General features: G+C 35.8%; 1 protein-coding gene across 3 annotated transcripts in view; it reads left to right on the plus strand.

The window, feature by feature from the left end:
* Positions 1–21366, plus strand: part of PRKACB (protein kinase cAMP-activated catalytic subunit beta) — a 143186-nt gene extending 121820 nt beyond the window's left edge. The window contains exons 9-10 of one of the 3 annotated variants that reach the window (XM_065882066.1): positions 12055–12219; positions 18100–19131. In XM_065882066.1, the coding sequence (XP_065738138.1) occupies positions 12055–12219; positions 18100–18225 (291 nt within the window). In that variant the 3' untranslated portion in view covers positions 18226–19131. Of the gene's footprint in view, positions 1–12054; positions 12220–18099 lie in introns of all 3 variants that reach the window. The other 2 variants (XM_065882050.1, XM_065882058.1) reach the window with 2 other exon arrangements.
* The last annotated feature ends 2248 nt before the right edge of the window (positions 21367–23614 follow it).

The following is a 23614-nucleotide window of genomic DNA, read 5'->3' on the forward strand; positions in this document are numbered from 1 at the left end:
CACCTATGAAGCCATCTGGTCCTGGACTTTTGTTTACTGGAAGATTTTTAATCACAGTTTCAATTTCAGTACTTGTGATTGGTCTCTTCATAATTTCTCTTTCTTCTTGGTTCAGTCTCTCAAGGTTGTGCTTTTCTAAGAATTTGTCCATTTCTTCCAGGTTGTCCATTTTATTGGTATATCATTGCTTGTAGTAGTCTCTTAGGATGCTTTGTATTTCTGCACTGTCCGTTGTAACTTCTCCTTTTTCATTTCTAATTTTATTGATTTGCATCCTCTCCCTCTTTTTCTTGATGAGCCTGGATAAAGGTTTATCAGTTTTGTTTATCTTCTCAAGGAACCAGCTTTTAGTTTCATTGATCTTTGCTATTGTTTTCTTCATTTCTATTTGATTTATTTCTGATCTTATTTTTATGATTTCTTTCCTTCTACTAACTTTGGGTTTTGTTTGTTCTCCTTTCTGTAGTTCCTTTAGGTGTAAGGTTAGATTGTTTGAGATTTTTCTGGTTTCTTGAGGTAGGATTGTATTGCTATAGCCTTCCCTCTTCGAACTGCTTTTGCTGCATCCCATAGGTTTTGTGTCATTGTGTTTTCATTGTCATTTGTCTCTAGGTATTTTTTGATTTCCTCTTTGATTTCTTCAGTGATCTCTTGGTTATTTATTTAGTAAAGTATTTTTTAGCCTCCGTGTGTTTGTGTTTTTTACATTTTTTGTTTTTCCTATAATTTATTTCTAATCTCATAGCATTGTGGTTGGAAAAGATGCTTGATATGATTTCAGTTTTCATAAATTTACCAATGCTTGATTTGTGACCCAAGATGTGATCTATTCTGGAGAATGTTCCATGTGCACTTGAGAAGAAAGTGTAATCTTCTGTTTTCGGGTGGAATATCCTATAAATATCAATTAAACCTATCTGGTCTATTGTGTCATTTAAAGCCTGTGTTGCCTTTTTTATTTTCATTTTGGATGATTTGTCCATTGGTGAAAGTGGGCTGTTAAAGTCCCCTAGTATGATTCTGTTACTGTTGATTTCCCCTTTTATGGCTGTTAGCATTTGCCTTATGTATTGAGGTGCTCCTATGTTGGGTGCATAAATATTTACAGTTGTTATATCTTCTTCTTGGATTGATTCCGTGATTATTATGTTGTCTCCTTCTTTGTCTCTTGTAACAGTCTTTATTTTAAAGTCTATTTTGTCTTATATGAGAATTGCTACTCCAGCTTTCTTTTGATTTCCATTTGCATGGAATATCTTTTTCCGTTCCCTCACTTTCAGTCTGTATGTGTCCCTAGGTCTGAAGTGGGTCTCTTGTAGACAGCATATATACAGGTCTTGTTTTTGTATCCATTCAGCCAGTCTGTCTTTTGGTTGGAGTGTGTAATCTATTCACATTTAAGGTAATTATCGATATGTATGTTCCTATTACCATTTTCTTAATTGTTTTGGGTTTGTTTTTGTAGGTCCTTTTCTTCTCTTGTGTTTTCCACTTAGAGAAGATTCTTTAGCATTTGTTGTAGAGCTGGTTTGGTGGTAAATTCTCTTAGCTATTGCTTGTCTGTAAAGCTTTTGATTTCTCTGTCGAATCTGAATGAGATTCTTGCTGGGTAGAGTATTCTTGGTTGTAGGTTGTTCCCTTTCATCACTTTAAATATATCATACCACTACCTTCTGGCTTGCAGAATTTCTGCTGATATATCAGCTGTTAAATGTATAGAGTTACCTTGCATGCTATTTGTCATTTTTTCCTTGTTTATTTTAATATTTTTCTTTGTCTTTAATTTTTTTCAGTTTGATTACTATGTGTCTCGGCTTGTTTCTCCTTGGGTTTATCCTGCCTGGGACTCTCTGTGCTTCCTGGACTTGGGTGGCTATTTCCTTTCCCATGTTAGGGCAGTTTTCTACTATAATCTCGTTAGGTAAGCTTTCTACTATAATCTCTTCAAATATTTTCTTAGGTCCTTTCTCTCTTTTCCTTCTGGGACCCCTATAATGTGAATGTTGGTGCATTTAATGTTGTCCCAGAGTCTCTTAGGCTGTCTTCATTTCTTTTCATTCTTTTTTCTTTATTCTGCTCTGTGGCAGTGATTTCCACCATTGTGTCTTCCAGGTCACTTATCCATTCTTCTGCCTCAGTTATTCTGCCGTTGATTCCTTCTAGTGTATTTTTCATATCAGTTATTGTATTGTTCATCTCTGTTTGTTTGTTCTTTAATTCTTCTAGGTCTTTGTTAAACATTTCTTGCATCTTCTTGATCCTTGCCTCCATTCTTTTTCCAAGGGCTTCAATCATCTTCACTATCATTATTCTGAATTTTCTGGAAAGTTGCCTATCTCCACTTCATTTAGTTGTTTTTCTCAGGTTTTAACTTGTTCCTTCATCTGGGACATAGTCCTCTGCCTTTTCATTTTGTCTATCTTTCTGTGTTTGTGGTTTCATTCTGCAGGCTGCAGGATTGTAGTTCTTCTTGCTTTTGCTCTCTGCCCTCTGGTGGTTGAGGCTATCTAAGAGGCTTGTGCAACCTTCCTGATGGGAGGGACTGGTAGTGGGTAGAGCTGGGCATCCCTCTGGTGGGCAGAGCTCAGTAAAACTTTAATCTGCTTGTCTGCTGATGGATGGGGCTGGTTTCCCTCCCTGTTGGCTGTTTGGCCTGAGGCGACCCAGCACTGCTGCCTACAGGCTCTTTGGTGGGGCTAATGGCGGACTCCAGGAGGGCTGACTCCAATGAGTACTTCCCAGAACTTCTGCTGCCAGTGTCCTTGTCCCTGCAGTGAGCCACAGCCACCCCACCCCGCCCCCCGCAGGAGACCCTCCAACACTAGCAGGTAGGTCTGGTTTTGTCTCCTATGGGGTCACTCCTCCTTCCCCCTGGGTCCTGATGCACACACTATTTTGTGTCTGCCCTCCAAGAATGGAGTCTCTGTTTCCCCCAGTCCTGTCGAAGTCCTGCAATCAAACCCCATTGGCCTTCAAGTCTGATTCTTTGAGGATTCCTCCTCCCATTGCCAGACCCCCAGGTTGGGAAGTCAGAACCTGGGGCTCAGAACCTTCACTCCAGTGTGTGGACTTCTGTGGTATAATTGTTCTCCAGTTGAGAGTCGCCAACCCAGCAGTTTTGGGATTTGATTTTATTGTGATTGCGCCCCTCCTTCCGTCTCATTGCAGCTCTCCTTTGTCTTGGATGTGGGGTATCTTTCTTGGTGAGTTCCAGTGTCTTTCTGTCAATGATTGTTCAGTAGTTAGTTGTGATTCCAGTGCTCTCACAAGAGGGAGTTGGAGGTGGTATTTAAATGTCAAATTATTCATGCAATATTAAGATTAAGGTTTAGAAATGCATAGTTAACAGAAAAGTCTTATAATTCCCACATTAACTGTGCCTCATCCTAGCAATACATATGCTGAGTTTCTGTATATAGTCTTTAAATTTAATACTTCAGTGCCATATACTCTATACAAGAATCAGTTATGGTTTCCACAGCAACTCTATCTGGCTGCATTACCCTTGTTAATACAAAAGTTAACATTGTATTCAAAAATGACATTTGCAAATAAGGTGGCAGGCAAGTAACAGCTGTGTGGAAACCTTAAAGTTAGAGTTTTTTGGGTTTTTTTGCAGTACGCAGACCTCTCACTGTTGCAGCCTCTCCCATTGCAGAGCACAAGCTCCGGACGCACAGGCTCAGCAGCCATGGCTTACGGGCCCAGCCACTCCGCGGCATGTGGGATTTTCCCAGACCAGGTTACGAACCCACATCCACTGCATTGGCAGGCGGACTCTCAACCACTGCGCCACCAGGGAAGTCCTAAAGTTAGCGTTTTTGACTTACGTAATTAAAAACAATTCTTAGCTCCATTATGTATGAAGTAAATATTATTCCATTTTTAATGAGCACCAAAAATGTACAAGGAGACACTATACAAAATATAAAGTTGTAAACATATGTATACACAGAATGATCCAAGAGTGAGTTAATTTTTTTTTTTTTTTTTTTGCGGTATGCGGGCTTTTCACTGTTGTGGCCCCTCCCGTTGCGGAGTACAGGCTCCGGATGCGCAGGCCCAGTGGCCACGGCTCATGGGCCCAGCCGCTCCGCGGCATGTGTGATCCCCCCGGACCAGGGCACAAACCCACGTCCCCTGCATCGGCAGGCGGACTCTCAACCACTGTGCCACCAGGGAAGCCCTCAAGAGTTAGTTAACTTTTTCCTGAAGAGCAATCCACATTCACATGAAGTGTAGTTGATTAGCACCCAGATGGCTATTCCCTTCTATGTCCAAGGTCCCCAAGACCATTCCCAGGTTAGGTGATTCACTAGGACGACTCACAAAATTCAGCATATAGTAATACTCAAGGAATGAATACCTTTCATTGTAACAAGTACCTTACAAAAAAGTTTATAAACTAAAATCAGCAAAGGCAAAAGTCACGTGGGGTAATGTCCAGAGGAAGCCAGCACAAGCTTTCAAGAGTCCTCTCCCAAAGGAGTCAAAAAGGACGCTTCATTCCTCCAGCAACAAATTTGGCAACATGGATGAAATGTTATCTATCAGGGAAGCACAGTAAAGACTCAGTGCCCAAGGGTTTTATTAGGATTACATATACACCCTCTACCTAACACATAGCAAAATCCCAGACTCCCAGAACAAAAACAGATGTTCAGCATAAACCATATTATTTGTACCAACAGTCTAGGTACAGTGAGCCACTCATGTCATTTAAGGAAGTTTCTTTTCAATGTCTGGCACTTTGAATCACCATTCCAATTCCCAGATACTTGCCATTTGCCAAACTCGCAGGCAGGCCTTCCTAAAGGGTAGCAGTCTCAGGCCTGCTATATTTTCTCTTTTTTGTGTATTCCTAAGTAATATACACATATACAGATATACCACTACACTTTTTCTAAGGCACCATTGTTAATGCTTTTGGAGAAATTAAAATGCCATTTTCAATTTGGCATGTCTACAGTTAAAGAGACTTAACAATATGCAGGAGTTATTTTCATGAAGTACAAAAGCAGTTATACCATTTACATAAAATCCAGTGCCGTGTTTTAACACCTTGCTGTGGACATTTAAAATTCTTCTTAATACCTGCTTTGAGACAGTCCTTACCTTAGGGGTCCTATGGGCAAATGATTCCAACTTGTTTTGCAAGGGATGGAATGAGGATGGGGTGGGTAATAACCTTTTGCAACCATCTGAATTCATTATGTCTATGCACTGTTTCTGCATAGGTAAGAACAGATCAGAGAGCCCACAATCGTGGTACTAATATTTATAAGTATTTTGTTAATGTCCTAGATGTTTATTTTTATATATAGGATCCAGGTTGATTAAACTTTCCCTGGGTCCTATGAGGCAGTGTGGAACTTAGCACCATATCTATTAGGAACCCTAATGTATGAAAAGTTGTTATGTGTTTTGAAAAATTAACTAATGTATATGCTCAGTTTTTCTAGATAATTTTTTTACTGGGATGGTAGATTTCTTGAACTGTACTAATTTAGAGAGAGGATTTCTCAAAATTTATTCCAGTATGCATGTGGACAGAAGTTAACAGATTATTTACTGTATGCAAACTCTTTTGAGTCATTTAAGCCCAGTAAATTTTACCCTGATGCATAAAAGATAATGTTACTGGTTGAACAATCTTTTCCTCTGTAAATTGCAGAAGAATAGTGGTAAAATTTTTATCTTCTTCAATCAAAGATCAACTTTGTAATTTCTGTGATTAAGCTGAGTGTAGACAAACTTGATTTTGGTCTTATTTCTAAAGTTAAAAAGAGTCAGTGAAGTTAAATCACCCAGTATGGATACTATAATAACATGCACTGATTTGCCTTCTGGATGTAACCTCTTACATTTTTAGAAAGTAATAGTTACTCCTAAAACTAAAATGTACAAGACTTTATAATCAGTGCTGAAAGCAGAACAATACTCCGTTTGCTTAATTCAGAGTAAATTTCACAGTTGTTTTAACATATTATGTAATATAATTTGACAAAGTTGTTTTAAGGTATCAGCTATATTCACAATTCTGTCCTTATAAAACGGTTATGGCTGTCCATTTTCTCCCTGCCTCTATCAAATTTAAGAACCTTAGGAAAAGAAGAGAGTATTTGTTGTACAAATTTAACAGGTGGAGCATGAGACAAGAAGAAAAGAGGAACCTCTTACACTCTCCAATGACTTTTCTAGCACAAGTGCCCTTGGGTAGTCTGGAAACATAATGTTAGATATTGCTGACTTCCAGTTTCCTTCTTTGATTCAGAAATTCAACTTCAGTTCATTAAAATATTATCCTAATGAAAAGACTTAAAAATGAAACATGTATTAAATTAGTGCCTGCAAGATGCAAGGCAGTTCCACAGGGAGTTCCCTGGCAGTCCAGTGGTTAGGACTTGGTGCTTTCACTGCCGTGGGCCTGGGTTCAATCCCTGGTTGGGGAACTAAGATTAAGATCTCATAAGCTGCATGGCACAGCCAAAAAAAAAAAAGGCCGTTTCATAAAAGTTAACTAATTTCTTTTCATACCTGCCAGATGAAATATACTCTTATCATTTTATAGATGAGGTAAGTGAGACTCAGAAAGGTAAAAGAGTTAGCCCTAAAGCATAGAGAATGTATGTAACTGGAGTTGGGATTGGAACCCAGATATTCTTTCAACTAAAGAAATAGCTTAGTAGAATTTTTAAGATGACAAGAATGTTCCATTTTACTTAATTTAACTCCCTTATCCTATGTGTAGGTAAATCAAGGCTCAGAATTGCCCAAAGATAAAAGCTAGTTTGTGGCAAAAAGAGAAACAGAATCTAGTTCAGTTGTTCATTCATTACTGCTTCACTTGGCTTCAGTGACTCTTCATAATCTTAGTTTTATTCCTGAATTACTCATCTTTCCTTCTGAATCTCTTTGGCTTGATCCTCTTCTTTTCCTGCATTTCTTCTATTGGTGTTCTCATTCTCGTTATGACTTTTAATACTAGCTGACAGCTCCCAAATTCATTTTTTCTGTCCATACATGACTCATTGAGTTGCAGACTTTTGTATCCAACTTCCTACCTGAAATCTCCACTCAGCGGTCTAATAAATACCTCAAATTCAACCTAAAACTGACAGATTTTTCTTTTCCATAGCTAATCTGTTCTTCCCACCATCTTTCCCATCTCAGTTGATGGCAACATTATCCTTTCAGCTACTTTCAGTTACTCAAGACAAAACACCCTGGAGTCCTCACTCCGTATTTGATGCACAGGAAAACCATTTTGACTCTATCTTTAAAATATATGCAGAATTCAGCTACTTCTTACTACCTTCACTGATACTGCTCTCTAACATTAAGTCAGATCCTGTTACTCCTTTCAGAACTTTGCAGTGATTCCCCATTTTCTTCAGAGTAAAAAAATAAAGACCTTACAAAGCAAGGTTTTGTCAGGATAACAACATTTTTAAAGGGTCACTCTTGTTGCTAAGTTTCTTTCTCACTAGCATATAAACACTGTGGAGGCAGGAATCTTTGTGTCTCTCTTTGGTTTACTACTCTATCCCAAGCACATAGATGGTATTGAATCAGTGTTTGTTGAATTTAAGTTCATGCATTCATTAAATATTTATTAAGCTCATGGTATATGACAGACCAGTGCTGGATACAGCAAATCAGCTGTGGTCTCTGCCTTCATGAAGCTTTTATGAAATAGATGCCCATTCTCAGAGATACTGATTCTGTTGGTCTTCTGTGTATTCCAAACATCTGTATTTTTTAAATTATTACAGATGATTTTGATACACATGATGTGTTAAAAGCTTGTTGTGTGTGTCTGTACCTCACTATAGAAATAGATTTATTCTCAAGAATATATCATTAGGAAACTCAGAAGTAACTTGGTCTCTAAGGGTTGAAAAACATTCCTAATGTTTTATTGGGGGAAAGAAGACCCAATAAACACTCTAGGGAGTACATATTTTGCACAACACCTCTTTCATGTTAAATAATGCCAGTTTCCAATAACCTTGTCACTCACCTCTACTGGTTGAATGGGGTTAGACTGTCTCTTTTCCATATCTAGCTCTTTACAGCTATTTTCACATTATTTGCCCTATCATATATTTTGTGCTATCATGGACTGCAGAAACATGTAGGAGTCAAAAGAATTAAGTTATTTTCCCAACAACGAAATTAACTGAGTTGGTAGTCTCACTGAAGCTAGGGTTCCTTATCTTTCTTTAAAAAAAAAAAAAAGAAGGTTCCTCATCTTTAAAATGAAGGTTTAGACTAAATTAAGCTCCCTCTAGCTGCAATATTCTAGAATTTTGATTTTACTTTTGACATCTACAACAGTTATAATTGATAACAGTGATAGAAACAATACAGTATCAAAATTTGATACAGTTTTGAATCATCCCATTATAGAAGTCTTTGGTGTTTCCAGGTTAACATACTATAAATAAAGGTCTTGCATTTAAAACATAATTTCATTTATTTTCTAGTTTTTGCTAATTTCAGTTGATGCATCAACATAGCTCTTTAGAAAGTTCAGTCAACAAAGAAACTCCATTTCTGATTACATTTCAGAACAATCATGGAAAAAATACTTTCACAATGATTCTCATTATTTCCCCTCCAGTAGACTTTAAGGGTATGACAGATTCCCATTTGGGAGTGTGACAGATACCCATCTGGGAGTGTGGACTACCTATCATAATCTCTGGGGAAGAAGAGGGTGTGATGTGGAGGTGAGGAGGACATGTCTAGAATTTGAAAAGATTCCCAAATGGTTCTGATATCTACCATCACAACCCTCTACCACCATTCTCCATTTGAGAATCACTGTTCTGGGGATTAACCAAATGAATGTTCTCATTAACTAATTCAAGACCATCACTGTATCTGCATTCCACATAAAAAACTACTTTATTCAGGTGTATATATTCTTTATTCATTGCATTGCATATTACCTGAATTCAGAAGATAGTTTATATGTAGTACATCACTGTCTGCCATTCCGAACATCATGAAGTGGAGAATAACTGACACATTATATTGAACAGTTCATGCAAACTCTATTCTAAATGAAGATAAGTATACTTCAAATAAGTTATTTCTTTGGAATCTAAACAAAATTAGAATATAACCATTGTATAAATAATCGTGGTATTTTTCAAGTGGACAGTGTGTCTTTGAATACCCTATATTCTCTAGGTTTTACTCCAAGTAGGATAAATGAGGAAATGTGCAGCAAGTATTTTTAAGATGAAATTTTCATTCTTTTATAAGGTTCCTGACAACAACCTGAAGCTAGAGTATATACCCTGGAGTTGGAGAGCCTGGTTTGCAATTATAGCCCTACCACTTATTATCTCTGCAATCCTGGGCCAATTACTTAATCTCTGTAGGTTTTAACTGCATCACCTGTAAAGTGGGGATAATAATCGTATTTACCTCGGTGTTATGTTCTGGATTTTACGAGCCAGTGAATATAAACTGTTTGGCATAGTGCCTAACTTCTAATAAGCCATTGTGTCAAAAGCAAAAACTAGAGAGGATGGTAGTTCACATCTTTTTTTTAGAACATAAAACCTCTAATAATCTGTAATAATATAGACTTTGCAAAAATGAAGTTTTTTTAGTTGCTAATATGAGTTGACCCCAAACCTTCAACCTTCAAATAGTCTTTGTTTGCTTGACACAATACTACTTTTCCTCTGGTATGATGGTGACTTAGTTTATTACTTACACTAAAATTGTTTTTGGATCTGTCACTAGCAGAAAAAATAAAACTTCTGCATAAATAGTAAATAGTGTTACAAATAGTGCTTCTCAAGCTTTCATGTACAGATGAATTACTTGGAGATAGAAGCTCAGATTTTCAGGCCCAATACCATTAACTGAGATAAGCCCCAGTTATCTGCATTATCATCCTCTACTTCCCAGTTGATTTAGATGAAAGTGGTCCCTAGGACCACACTTGGAGAAATATTTACTCACAGAATAGCATGAGTGGCAATCAGAAGACTATGGTTATGAATCTAGCATTGCCATAGATTTCTAGCTTTGCATCCTAATGATTTAACTTCTGCTTTGAGAACATGAGAATGTATATTAAGTATGTTGAACTTTTTCAAAGTCAGAATATAAATTAAGAAGTTCTATATGTTTGAAGACAATGTAATAAAGAGCAAAATTCATGAGGCTGGGAACTGTAAGACAAGATTTCTCGTCCCAGCTCTGCTTCTTTATAGTGTAATGATTGGGTAAGGTATATAATGTCTCTGAAATCTTAGTTTCTCCATCTTTAGAACAGAGTTAATACCATATTCACCAAGTATGTCATATCCAACTAGGATGTAAGTACCAAGAAATCAGACTTTGTTTTTGCTCACTGTTGTATATTCAGCACCTAGAACAGTGCCTGGTACGTAGTAGGTACTCAATAGGTAATTGTGGAATGGATGAAGTATATTATTTGAAGTGATCTAATAAATCCTGGGAATAGAAACACAAAAATAGCATAGTACCTTCCCTCCAGAAGCTCACAGTCTGGGCGAGACAGACATGCACAAATACTTCAGCATAGTTAAACGAATGAGTGCACTGTGAAGATCACCTAAGGTAATGTAATGATGCACATTGCAAGTTATAAGGTGATGGTGGCACTTGTAGAGAACAAAAGAAAGAATGCAAGTTCAGAAATGGATCTGTTAACCCTTTAAAGCATTTCTTCAGAGATTTATGGTCAGTTTGAAGTTAAGGCCATGATAATCCAGAGAATAATGTTTGTATTTAGTGAAGGTGGGAACATGAAATGGGACCTATAAGTGCACGATAGGAAAATGAGATTAAAATGAAAGTGCATGTGCTCACACACGTGTAGATACATGCACATACATACCTGTGTGTGTGATGGGGAAGAGGGCAGTGGAAATGATCGAACACAAGTTGAAAAGGATAATGGAGAGGTGGTAGTAATGAAGGAAGAGTAAGGAGACATAGATGCAGCTGTTTCTTCTAATATCATCCTTTAGTAGTACTCATTTTAATTTAATTTTTCAGTACCCATATTAATCATAGGGTAAAAACTGGGAGTTAGTAGAGAGAGGAGAAGAATGTGTTTAAACAAAACAAAAAGTAGACCTAGGTCTCCAATGACTGGTACTTTATTTTATTGATTACTTGATATATAACATCTTCAGTTATTTGGGGGGTTTTTGTTTGTTTTTAAGCCTGGGGGCCAGTCAACTAATTGTAAAGTCTTCACAGTTTAGAAAGTGGAAAATGCTTTTAAACCAATCTAAATCATTTTTTGCACTATTGCATAATAGCAGAATTATTTTTAAAAGTTACTCATAAGTAAAAGAAAAGTAGTTTCCTATGCTATGAAAGGCAGTGTGGATTTTTATAATCATTTTTAGACTTCCTTTTTGATCATCTCTTTCAAAAATGTACATACTGATATCTTTCATATGGTGTTTTTTCTATTTAAGTTGCAAGTTTAAATTTGTATGTTGCTAAGACACAAGATTTATCATGTGGGATCCAAGGGGTCTCTCTTGAAGATGGGTAAACCTTCTGACATTGCTGGAAAAGTTCTGTAGTTATGCACATTTTTCTGGAGAGGGGCCCATGTTCTTAAAGAGAGTGCATGACCAAAACAAGGCCCTAAGAGAACAGTTTTAATTCATTGACTCAGTTCTCTTTTTTAAAGACTACTATGGAGACTGAAGTGTGTAGTTAAAAGTATCTGAAGGTCATCACGACATTTTTTTTTTTTTTTTTTTTTTTGCGGTACGTGGGCCTCTCACTGTTGTGGCCTCTCCCATTGCGGAGCACAGGCTCCGGACGCGCAGGCTCAGCAGCCATGGCTCATGGGCCCAGCTGCTCTGCGGCATGTGGGATCTTCCTGGATCGGGGCATGAACCCGTGTCCCCTGCATCGGCAGGCGGACTCTCAACCACTGCACCACCATGGAAGCCCCTATATTTTTGTTTATATAATGATCTATCACCTCAAAAAATTTTTTGGCATGTGTGTTTTACCACATGGTCTGTTTTGCAGGTTCGATTCCCTTCTCACTTCAGTTCAGATCTCAAGGACCTTCTAAGGAACCTGCTGCAGGTGGACCTGACGAAGCGGTTTGGAAATCTAAAGAATGGTGTGAGTGATATAAAAACTCACAAGTGGTTTGCCACAACTGATTGGATTGCTATTTACCAGAGGAAGGTGAGCCTTTTCTTTCTTTAATTTAAAAGCTTTTTAAAAGTTGCTGTTTAAATTATATGTAGTAGAGGTATCTTTAACTTAACACATGGTTTTATTTTTTTTTTTACCTTTTGAATTAATCTTATGCAGGACTTAAAGAACCTTTATAGCCCACAACTTAAAAATGAGTTTTCTCCTTGATAGAAGGGAAAGTGTATATTCTATTTTGACCACCAATTGAAATGTTTTCCTGGTTAAATTTTTCCTACCCATGCCTCTTTTCATAATGCCATGGCAATTATATATTAGACAATGTCGTAATGGTTTGCACTTCAAAACTGATGTGAAGCCACATTAGTAGGATGATATGTAAACAAATATATTCTCGTACCCAGAATTGGCATACAGCCAGATATAATAACGTTTAAGTGCTGGATTCATCAGATATTTTTCAGTCATTATTACTTTACCTTTGTAATAAATTGAGACATTTAAGAAAAGATTTTGCAGTGCTGAATTACTTTTATCTCTCCTTTTGCTTCTTAAATGCCCAGTTAAAGTTTGTATGAACAAAGTGTCTTCATCTTGAATATGTTAATTTTTTCTTTTTTTTCATAAAACAAAAACTTCTAATGTTTCAGAAGTTTGCCATATTTAATAATGCCATGCAGCCACATGAGTGAATTTCCTTAGGAAAAAAAAGTAAATGCTCAAATTATTAATAGCACAATTTTTCTAATTTATATTTTTTATAAAAGATTTTTTTAAAAACATTAAAAGAATTTTAGAATGCAGCAAATAGAAAATATAGCAAGACCAAAACAATGTGAGTGCAGTACAGCCTTTGCATCTCAAAGGGGTTCAAAAACTATCTAACCATTAAATTCATGAAACATAGCCGTTAGCATCATTATCTCAGCTGGTTGTGTTATGTAGTCAAGAACAAGGTCCAAAGCAATTTAAAACAGATTTTAGATCTAATAAATAAATATTTTATATTTTCATGTTTTTTTCTAAATTTCCTAGCACCAATGCAGTACTTTCAAATTAATGAAAGCAACTCTGTAACCTCTCATTTTAATCTTTGAAGTAATCCTATGGGATAAGTGGTACCATTTTCCCCATCTTACTGATAAGAAAATCAGCTCAGAAATGCTAACTGCTTTAAACATAATCATACAGCTGCTAAATAATGCCTATGTTTGATTCCAAGTTCTTCAGATTCCCAATTCCAAGATCACATTACCCCCTTTAAAGACCTTTTAACATGGTTATTAAAATAAAGCCCCAAACCACTCAACAGTACATTGTTTCATAAGATATTCATAGATTTTACATATTACATGCTTAACTTTCATGCTTTGAGCAATTTTGGAGTAGGAAGACTCTGCCTCAGAAGGCAGAAGAGAGCGAGCATGAACTCTGGGGTTAGGTAGACATTGATCTGAATCCCAGATCAGACAACCATTAGGAGTGAGATCTCAAGCAAATTACTTAACCACTTTAAAGCATCAGATTTCTCATCCTTAAAATTTGTATTAAGGTAGAGGATGCAAAAGGAAGAGTAGTTTGGCGAGAAAGATTAAATAGATTGGTCCAGGCTCTATTTTTCTTTCTGGTTGAGGTATGTTTCATATAGTTATCATCAGGTAATCTGTTAAGTAAATAGATTTGAAATCATCATAATCCCATCATCCAGACAGCACCTCTGTTAACAGTTGGCATATTTATTCCTTTTCTCTGTGCTTTTCCTCACCACAGTCCATTCCCATGACTTCAGTGACCACCTTCAGTAGTAGATCTGCTTCTTCCGACCCTGCATTTTCCCCTTAGCTTCAGGCCATTACATCACAATTACTACCTACTTACAAGATTCTATTTGGGTGACTTATTTAATCTACATTTTCTTTTAGTGCTTTTTGATCTAACTTATTTTTGTTATTGTTGTTTAATAATTAACCAATTATCCTCTTAGCATTTATTGAATAATAATTATCTGACTCCTTATTTGAAACTCTACCTTTCCTAATACTAAATTATTATATACTTCAGTCTGTTTCTGAACTTCATTTTTTATGAGCTCTTTTTGTCTCTTCTTGTACTGTATACCACACCACCACACCATTTTATGTAGCTTTATAATGTTTTTTATTTCAATTTTCAAAATACTTATATATTTAATATGTGGAATTCTTATAAATATTTATGAAAAATACATAATTCAATTTTTTCCAGTTTTATTGTAGTAAAGTACACATAATGTAAAATTTAATATCTTAACCATATGTAAGTGTACAGTTCAGTGGCATTAAGTACATTAATATTGTTGTGCCACCATCACCACCATCCATCACCAGAACTTTTTCTTCTTGCAAAACTGAAACTCTGTACCCATTAAACAATAACTCCTCTGTTTTATTGGTCTTTCCAAATATTTATGTTGTACTGGGGGATCTTAATTGGGATTACAGTATATTAATTAGAAGAGAACCAAAATCTTTAGGGTTCTTTTTAATGAGCATGTTATATTTCTGCAGTTATTCAGATATTTTCTGTCATTTGATAAAGTTTTAGAAACCCCTTCCCTCATACAGGTCCAATTTCTCTCTCAAAGTTATTCCTTAAATTTATATTTTGGTTGCTACTGTGAATGTGTTTCTCGTCCATTGTAAGAGCACAAGGGAGAAAACATTTCTATGTTTGTTACAATTGGCTACCTTACTAAATAAATTCTGTTACTGATTTCCTTGGATTTTATTGACAGATAATCACAGTGGGTGGAGGTGTCATTTGCCTCTTCTTTTTCAATATTTGTATCTTTTATTTCCATTTTGTTTTATTATATATGCTAGAATGTCTAGAATAATATTTTAAAACAGTGGGCCTGTTGAGCTGTCTTATCTTGTTCCTCTTTTGAATGGGAATGCCTTTTATGCTTTACCACCAAATATGAAATTAGCTATTTGTCTTGGATAAGTGTTCCTGATCAGCTTAAGGAAATATCCTTGATTGCTAGTTTACTGTATTTTATCTTCTTTGACATACTAGTATAAGGAGTTACATCAGTGAGATATCCTAACATTCCTGAAGTGAACATCATTTAATCCTAGGGTATTATTATTTTAATATCTGCCTAAAATCAATTTGCTAAAGTTTTATTTAGGATTTTTACTTCCATAGTCATAAGTTTTATTGATCTATTAGTTTTTGTTTTTCTGGAGTTGAGATTATATGGATTCATAAAATGAGTCTGGAAATTTTCCATGTTTCTTATTCTTTGGGAAATTTAAGGAACATAGGAATTATATTTATACCTTGGAAATTTTAAGAAATTAATTCTCCTGTGGATATTGGCCTCTTCAAATTCTTGTCTCTTATAAAGTCAATTACAGAAATTTATATTTTCCTATAAAATCATTTATATCCCTTTGTAATTAGCACTATTTATATTATCTTTATTATATTATTGTTAATTAATGCTATATTTAGATGAATTGATTAGACTTTGTTGAAGTTTGTACTTTTTATTAGTATCTTAAAGATTTATGATGTATAATGAATATTTTCAATTTTATTTTGGCCAACATTTACTAATCTTTACATATCATGTATTTTAAACAATTATTCTTAAAATGGGTAGAACTTCTACTGCTCAGTGCTTTCCAAAGGGCTGGATTTATCTCAGGTAGTAAACAGCTTATCTGCCAAGAAGTAGCACACTATAACAAACAGGTTATTTTATTGGGCAAATTGATCAATAGCAAATCTTGATGATTAACAAAAATGGACTTGGGGTTCTCTGGATAATTTACAAACAGAAATAATTCAGTACTTTAACATAACCATTTGTTTTACTATCATCTCAATTCTAAGTATGTAGAGAACTACAAAAATGATAGTAAATTTGAATAGTTTTCATAGTCCTTTTTTATTCTCTGACGAAGTGCTCATGAACAACGAAATAGACAAAGGCATCTGGCAGACAGACAAAAAATGGGAGAAAATGGCCTGGACAGCTCAAACTGTACAATCATTTTCCAGAGATTGTCTCAGTAGGTGTGATCCTAAACTGCTGCCTTGCTAGTAGACATGAGGTGACTGTCTGCTTAGCCCATTCTTCTGTGCAGTGCAGAACTGCAGGCCCCAATGCAGGGCACATAGGCAACCATCTGGCAAAAAATAAGATATTAGACTTACCATTCCTACTTATTTTTTACCTTATTCTTTTTAGATGTCTTGTTTGTGTGTATCTTATAATAGTTCAGCCATGTGTGTAAATAATTTATAAATAAATAACTATAAATTTATTGGTGATATATACTCAAAAATGTTTTACTAAAGGGCATATAAATCAAAAAACTTTGGAAACCACTGGTATAAATATTAGAAACAGCTCTGGACTGGAAGTGGAGACCTAATGAATTTGAAACCTGCTTTAGCCACTTATTAGTCACATGAATCTGGTCAACTTTGTCTTATAATCTGTAAAATGGGAATAAGGCTACCTTCCCTGCCTCCCTCACAGTGTTATGTTGAGGAAGAAATGAAACAGCCTGCATATAATTGTTAGTAAACATTATAGATGCTGTGTAAATTGTGGTGTTATTGTTCCAATTTTTCAAATCTTTTCCTCAAACATATTCAATACACCGCATTATCTTTATACAGACCATATTTTAAGTAATGGAAAGACATTTTATTTTTAGGATCCAAAGAGAAAACTGTTCAGATTTTAACAATTTTGTAATTCGAAAAGAGATTTTTTTTTCAAATTTCTCAGAAATTTTTGATAGCCAGATATTTTAAACAAAATAGTGTTGGGAATTTTTAAAAAATGATTAAAAATAAATCTGAATTATCTGTAACCTCAGGAGGAAGGAATTAAGGAAAAGGGGATAGAAAATGGACGTTAGAAGTAAGGAACTGATACAGGAAAAACTGGAGTTCTGTAACCTTAAGTGCCAGCATTTTGATGCCAGCAGTTAATTATCCTAGAAATCTCAAGTATTGTTGTTGGCCTGTACCATTCCTTGAATGAAAATATTGAGATAAATAGCAAACCTATAGTTTGCTTCTTCTTTTAATGTTGTGATCATTTAGGGACTTAAAGGCATTTAAAGATTGCCACTGTGTAGTAAATAGGCGGGATTTATTTTCCTTAGTGTTTGTTTGGAAATTCTCTGGCATTTGTTTTTCCTCTTTTTCCGTATCACCAAGCAGTTAACACTTCTGACACTATCTATCTGGAGATACCAATTGCCAGTCCAGTTTTTGCTTCTGACTAATGGGCTATAGGTCAAGATTCCCACAAACACCTGGGGGTTGATTAATTTGCTAGAGTGGCTCACAGAACTAAGACACTACTTACTGGGTGACCAGCTTATTATAAAGGGGTATAACTCAGGAATAGCTAGATGGAAGAGAGGCACAGGGCAAGGTGTGTGGGAAGGGGCTCAGAGCTTCCTGCTCTCTCCAAGCCACTCTCCCCAAATCCCCACTTGTTCACCAACCCAGAAGCTCTTCGAAACCCAAACCCCTTCCTTTTGGGGTTTTATGGAGGCCTCATTACATAGGCATGATTGATTCATTCATTGTCCATTGGTAACTGAACTCAGTCTCCAGTTCCTCTCCCCTCCCAGAAGGTCAGGGAGCGGGATTGAAAGTTCCAACCTTCTAATCACAGGGTTGGGTCCCCTGGGAACCAGCCTCCATCCTTAGGTTACTTAGAGGCTTTCCCAAAGACACCTCATTAACATAACAAAAGACACCTTTGCCACTCTCAACTCAGGAAATCCAAGGGTTTTAGGAGCTTTGTGCCAGTAACTGGCACAAAGACCAAATATATATTTCTTATTATAAATCACAATATCACTCTTGTTTCTCTCTCTGTCTCAATTATAGGTTGAAGCTCCCTTCATACCAAAGTTCAGAGGCTCTGGAGATACCAGCAATTTTGATGACTATGAAGAAGAAGATATCCGTGTCTCTATAACAGAAAAATGTGGAAAAGAATTTTGTGAATTTTAGAGATGAGCAACAAGATGACATCAGAGCTCACACTCAGTCTTTGCACTCTGTTAAGAGATAAGGTAGAGCTGAGACCGTTCTTGTCGAAGCAGTTACCTAGTTCCTTCATTCCAGCGACTGAGTGAGGTCTTTATTGCCGTCATCCGTCTGTGCACTCTACATCCAACTATGTAACAAGGCACCGCTAAGCAAGCATTGTCTGTGCCATAACACAGAACTAGACACTTCCTGCTTCTCTTTGGTTCGTCTTTCTCCTCTTCTCCTAAATCCATTTCTTCCCGTTTCATTTTCATTAATTTTTCTGCAAATAGTGCTTCATTTTATTTTGTTGGTGTTGCAGATGGGCAGTGTTACGGCTATGTGACATTGGAAGGGAAGGATAAGTGTTGCTTTTAGTAGTTCTTACCAATATTTTTGTTAGTCAGTTGCTTAAGGATATACTTTCTAATAATTATTTTTACTTTGAGTAGCTCATATTAGGTTTTGCCAAAACGCTGGACAATTTTTGAAGATAGAATGTCTTTACACCAAGGATATTTATACAAATAAAACAATAACTTTCCTAGAACTAATACAGAGTAGCTAGACCCAGCAATTTGGATTCCTACAGATCAGAAGCTCTATTTCACTTCACCGCCTTTTCTGTCATCCTCCCCTTGAGTAAATAAGTGACCAGCCTGTGCAGTATGACAGGCGTGTCTCCTTTGCAGGAAAAGCTAATGATATGGATCATCATTGCCCAGGTTCTCTCACTTGATACCAGCATTTATGTAGGTATCAGAGAAGAGTTCTAAGATTTCTAAACTTTAACTTTCCATAAGGGTTTTAGCCAGTATTTTAATAGAACATGACTAATGAAAGTGACACATTCTTAAGTTTCTCAAATAGTCCCCATTGTAAACTTTTGAAAGGAAGAGAAATGAAGTAAAAAGAACATTAAGTGAACAAATACTTAGCTAAGTCAAACAAGTAGCTTGATTCTTGTAAACCATATAGAGGCACTTTTATTTAAATATAGAGGTTTTTTTGTTTATTTTGCTTTGCTTTGCTTTGTTTTGTCACAGTAAGAACAAAAGTCATTGTCAGGTGATTATGCTGGTGTACTATATTTGTCAGCCTGAGGTAGAGGCCCTGTTGCAACTTTGGCTTTCATCCTATGCCTCAGCAATGAGGAAAGGAGACAAAATTTATAAAACTACCACAACTGTGTTTTAGTTTTGAGGTGTGGTATTTTTAGATATGTTGTAATTTCTTGCCTCTTCTTTCAGTAAATGGAATTATGATCATGCAGATACAATTTTAGTATTTGAGTTTAGTTTTTTTTAATATACTTTTTTGCCAATTGACTTATCATTGCTGTCATGTGGAAATTTCAAGCACTTTTGCACATTTTGTTCACTGTTTGTTGAGACTCCACGGCTTAACTCAGTTTTTTAAATATGTTTTTTCTTTGCTTTTAAATTTCCTGTCTGGTTTTATCTCTATGTGTCAGTGACCTATCTTAAAACAACACACCAAAATAGTTGAAAATAAACTGTGTTCATTTTTTATGATCAATTTATATGCATATAAGATGAGTTGTGTTTAATCAAACTGGTCTTAATGTATATAAGCACTCTATTTGCTTCATTATCGGTGCAGGTAGGTCACTGATTCTACTTCTTTTCATCTGTACCACACCCTTGTAAATGCTTTGAAGACACTGAAAAAATCTGTCTGAGATATTTTCCTTATCAGTCTGTACATCTTTTGGTTGTCAAGTGTTTCTGCATGGTCATGTCACTTAAAAGCTGATACTGATTTGTTGGTCACCTATATTTAAAATGTGCAAGAAAAATATGAAATACTTTGCTGTAGCAAGTTTTATGTAACAAAAATATATCATGTTAATAAATCTAAAAAATTTTAATTACTTTTTTTGTATTTCATTTAGACCCAAGAACATGCTCATCATGTATTCTATATGTATGCTATAAATGCTATGGTACCTTTGTTGTATATTATTGTAAAATTATTACAAAATAATTTTAGTAAATCATGGGGGTGACATTTTGATTATTACATTTTTAGTTTTCAGTAATTAAAAAGATTTCTATGAATTCTAAAAAAAAAAATTATGAAATTACTACTGCCCGGAACAATCTGCTATAGAATCTACCTAGGTCGATTACCCTAGGCATACATTGGTTTTGAGGGATATTTAGCCGTTCCATTTTAACTCTCCATTTAAAGGACACCAGCAAGCTTTCAAATATATCAAGGGAGTCTATTTCTGACCACTCAAGTACACTGAATTAGAATATCTTAGAATTACATAAAACTCCCAGTTTCAGCCACGATTGAGCCAAAAATAAGGTAAAAGTTTGATTAATAAATAAGTGGAATGAATCAGTATTTAATATCAGATTACGTTATTTGAAACAGAAGAAATAATGAGACGGCATTGTTGAGGAAGGAGCCCTAGACTGAAAGTCAAGGCATCTGTCAAGCCTGGTCTGTCACTATCAGCAATGACCTTGGTCTCAGTTCTCTTATCTATGAAATGGAAGAGTTCCATTAGGCAGTTTCTAAGGTCCCTTCTAACTATCACATGTTGTGACAAGACTCTTTTTGACGTTTTGAAGGGATAACATGCTTAGAAGCAAGTCTCAGGAAGGCTATATTTTAAGGCATCTTTCTTCTCCTTACTCTACAGTGTTCTTACAATTCTTTGAATATCATGAGACCCTTGTGTCTGTTCTGATTCCTTCCTCCTTCACTGATGCTAAATATCCAATTGATATCAAACTGTCAGCCTACCAAAAAGATATTGTGGCTTGTGGGCACTGCTGTCTTGTTCTGATGTTCTTGTAGTGACTGCCCATTGGCCTGAAAATACTCATTGTAAGCCTAAAAAAATCATATTTCTTTCCCACTGTTTTTTCTGCTTGTTGAAGAATCAAATGAAATAATGTACGTGAAAGCACCTTGTAAACTGTAACCTATCAATGTAAAATGTTAAGGTGTGTTGTTATTTCATTAATTACTTCTTTGTTTAGAATGGAATTTCCTATGCACTACTGTAGCTAGGAAATGCTGAAAACAACTGTGTTTTTTAATTAATCAATAACTGCAAAATTAAAGTATCTTGAAAGGATAAAACAATTTATTGAGTCTTGGATTCTATTTAGTGCCCTTATTTCCTGATTTATTTTCTGCATACACCACAGATGCTTATGGATTCCTAGTTTTTATGTATTTGGGTGAGAACAGAGCAAGAGAAGGTCAAATGTCCACTAGTCTATTCCAACTGTGTATTTACTGAAAAACTATTAGATTTATTCCATAGTATCTAAAAGTGTTTCTGCTTTTTCCTGATGCTATTAGTCTAAATTATTCTTAAAATAATGTTGAAAATATTCATATTTAAAAGACTGACACTACAAGAGCCCTCATACTATTGTAATAACGAACTATGAATTTATACTTTTTTCTTTAGAGGTGCTTTTGCGCTTCACCATTACCTCTTCCGGTTTTAGCCAGGTTGATTAATGTGTGTCTCTATAGTTGTCCTTTACCTCAAGAAATACATTTTTAGGTAATTATTTTAATAGCTTACCATTTTTATTGCTTTGTTACTACAGACATTTATAAATATTGATGCATTTTATAACATGATACTACTTTTATGATTGTTTCATTTTATCATTGTTAGGGCTTAATATAAATTCTGGTTTCCTCACTTGTGTAACTAATTATAAAAATCTGGGCATATCTTCACTCCAGAACTATCATCATTTGAAATTCACTTAACTTTTCTCTTACACACAAATATTGGATGTGAAGTTAAATACTTGTGATTTTAGCTTTCCTGAACATTTTCTATATGCCTTATTTAATAGACTTCATGCCCTCTGATAAGGGCTGAATTTTGCCCCACCAAAATTCCTGTGTTGAAGTCCTAATCCCCAGTACCTCAGAATATGATTGTATTTGAAGGTAGGGCCTTTAAAGAGATAATTAAGGTAAAATTAGGTCATATGTTGGGCCCTGATCCAATAAGACTGGTGTCTTTGTAAGAGTAGATTAGGACAGAGAGAACACGCAAACTGAGGGGAGACCATGTGAGAACATAAGAGAAAGATGACCATCTATAAGCCAAGGAGAAAGGCCTCAAAAGAAGACAACCCTGCTGACACCCTGATCTTGGACTTCTAGCCTCCAGGAAGGTGAGATAATAAACTTCTGTTGTTTAAACCACCCAGTCTTTGGTATTTTGTAATGGCAGTCCTAACAAACTAGTACACCCACTGAGTGTACACCCGTGGTGAACGGCTTGACTTCATCATCTCCCTTCAAATGCTTTATACTTGGCTAACACTTACCATAAGCCAAAAAGAAAAAAAAAAAAGTGTACTCACAGACCTCACTGCACCTGCTGCTTGTTTCTATTCTTTCCTGGAACATTAGCAGGAAACAGGAAACAGTAGCTAATGAGAGTGGGGGAAAGCACGGGTAACTGAAACCACGACTAACACCTGGTCAGACTTACCCTTGGCATCAAGCTATCCTTTTGATAATACAACATAAAATTGAACACACAAGAGTGGTTGAGTTTAGAGTCTTTGCTCATCTTTTAATGGTGATGTTAATGAAATGGCCAAAAGGAAAGTGGGAATGGGGATAAAGGTCTAGTGAGGGAACCCCAGTTGGTTCATTGTCATTATTGAGGGGGTAGTAATGCTCACAGCAAATGATCACCTTAATATGTCAGTTTTCTATGGCTACTGTAACAAATCACCACAAAATCAGTGGTTTAATACAACACAAATTATCTTACAGCTCTGGAAGTCTGACATCTGAAGTGAGTCTCACTGCGTTAAAAATCAAAGCATCGTGGTATATCTCTCCATCTGTTTGTATCATCTTTAATTCCTTTCATCAGTGTCTTATAGTTTTCTGCATACAGGTCTTTTATCTCCTTAGGTAGGTTTATTCCTAGGTATTTTATTCTCTTTGCTACAGTGGTAAATGGGAGTGTTTCCTTAATTTCTCTTTCAGATTTTTCATCATTAGTGTATAGGAATGCAAGAGATTTCTGTGCATTAATTTTGTATCCTGCTACTGTACCAAATTCATTGATAGCTCTAGTAGTTTTCTGGTAGCATCTTTAGGATTCTCTATGTATAATATAATGTCATCTGCAAACAGTGACAGATTTACTTCTTTTTTTCTGATTTGGATTCCTTTTATTTCTTTTTCTTCTCTGATTGCTGTGGCTAAAACTTCCAAAACTATATTGAATAAGAGTGGTGAGAGTGGGCAACCTTGTCTTGTTCCTGATCTTAGTGGAAATGGTTTCAGTTTTTCACCATTGAGAACGATGCTGGCTGTGGGTCTGTCATATATG

This window comes from Phocoena phocoena, chromosome 1 (assembly GCF_963924675.1).
Source record: "Phocoena phocoena chromosome 1, mPhoPho1.1, whole genome shotgun sequence".
In the NCBI taxonomy this organism is placed as follows: domain Eukaryota; kingdom Metazoa; phylum Chordata; class Mammalia; order Artiodactyla; family Phocoenidae; genus Phocoena; species Phocoena phocoena.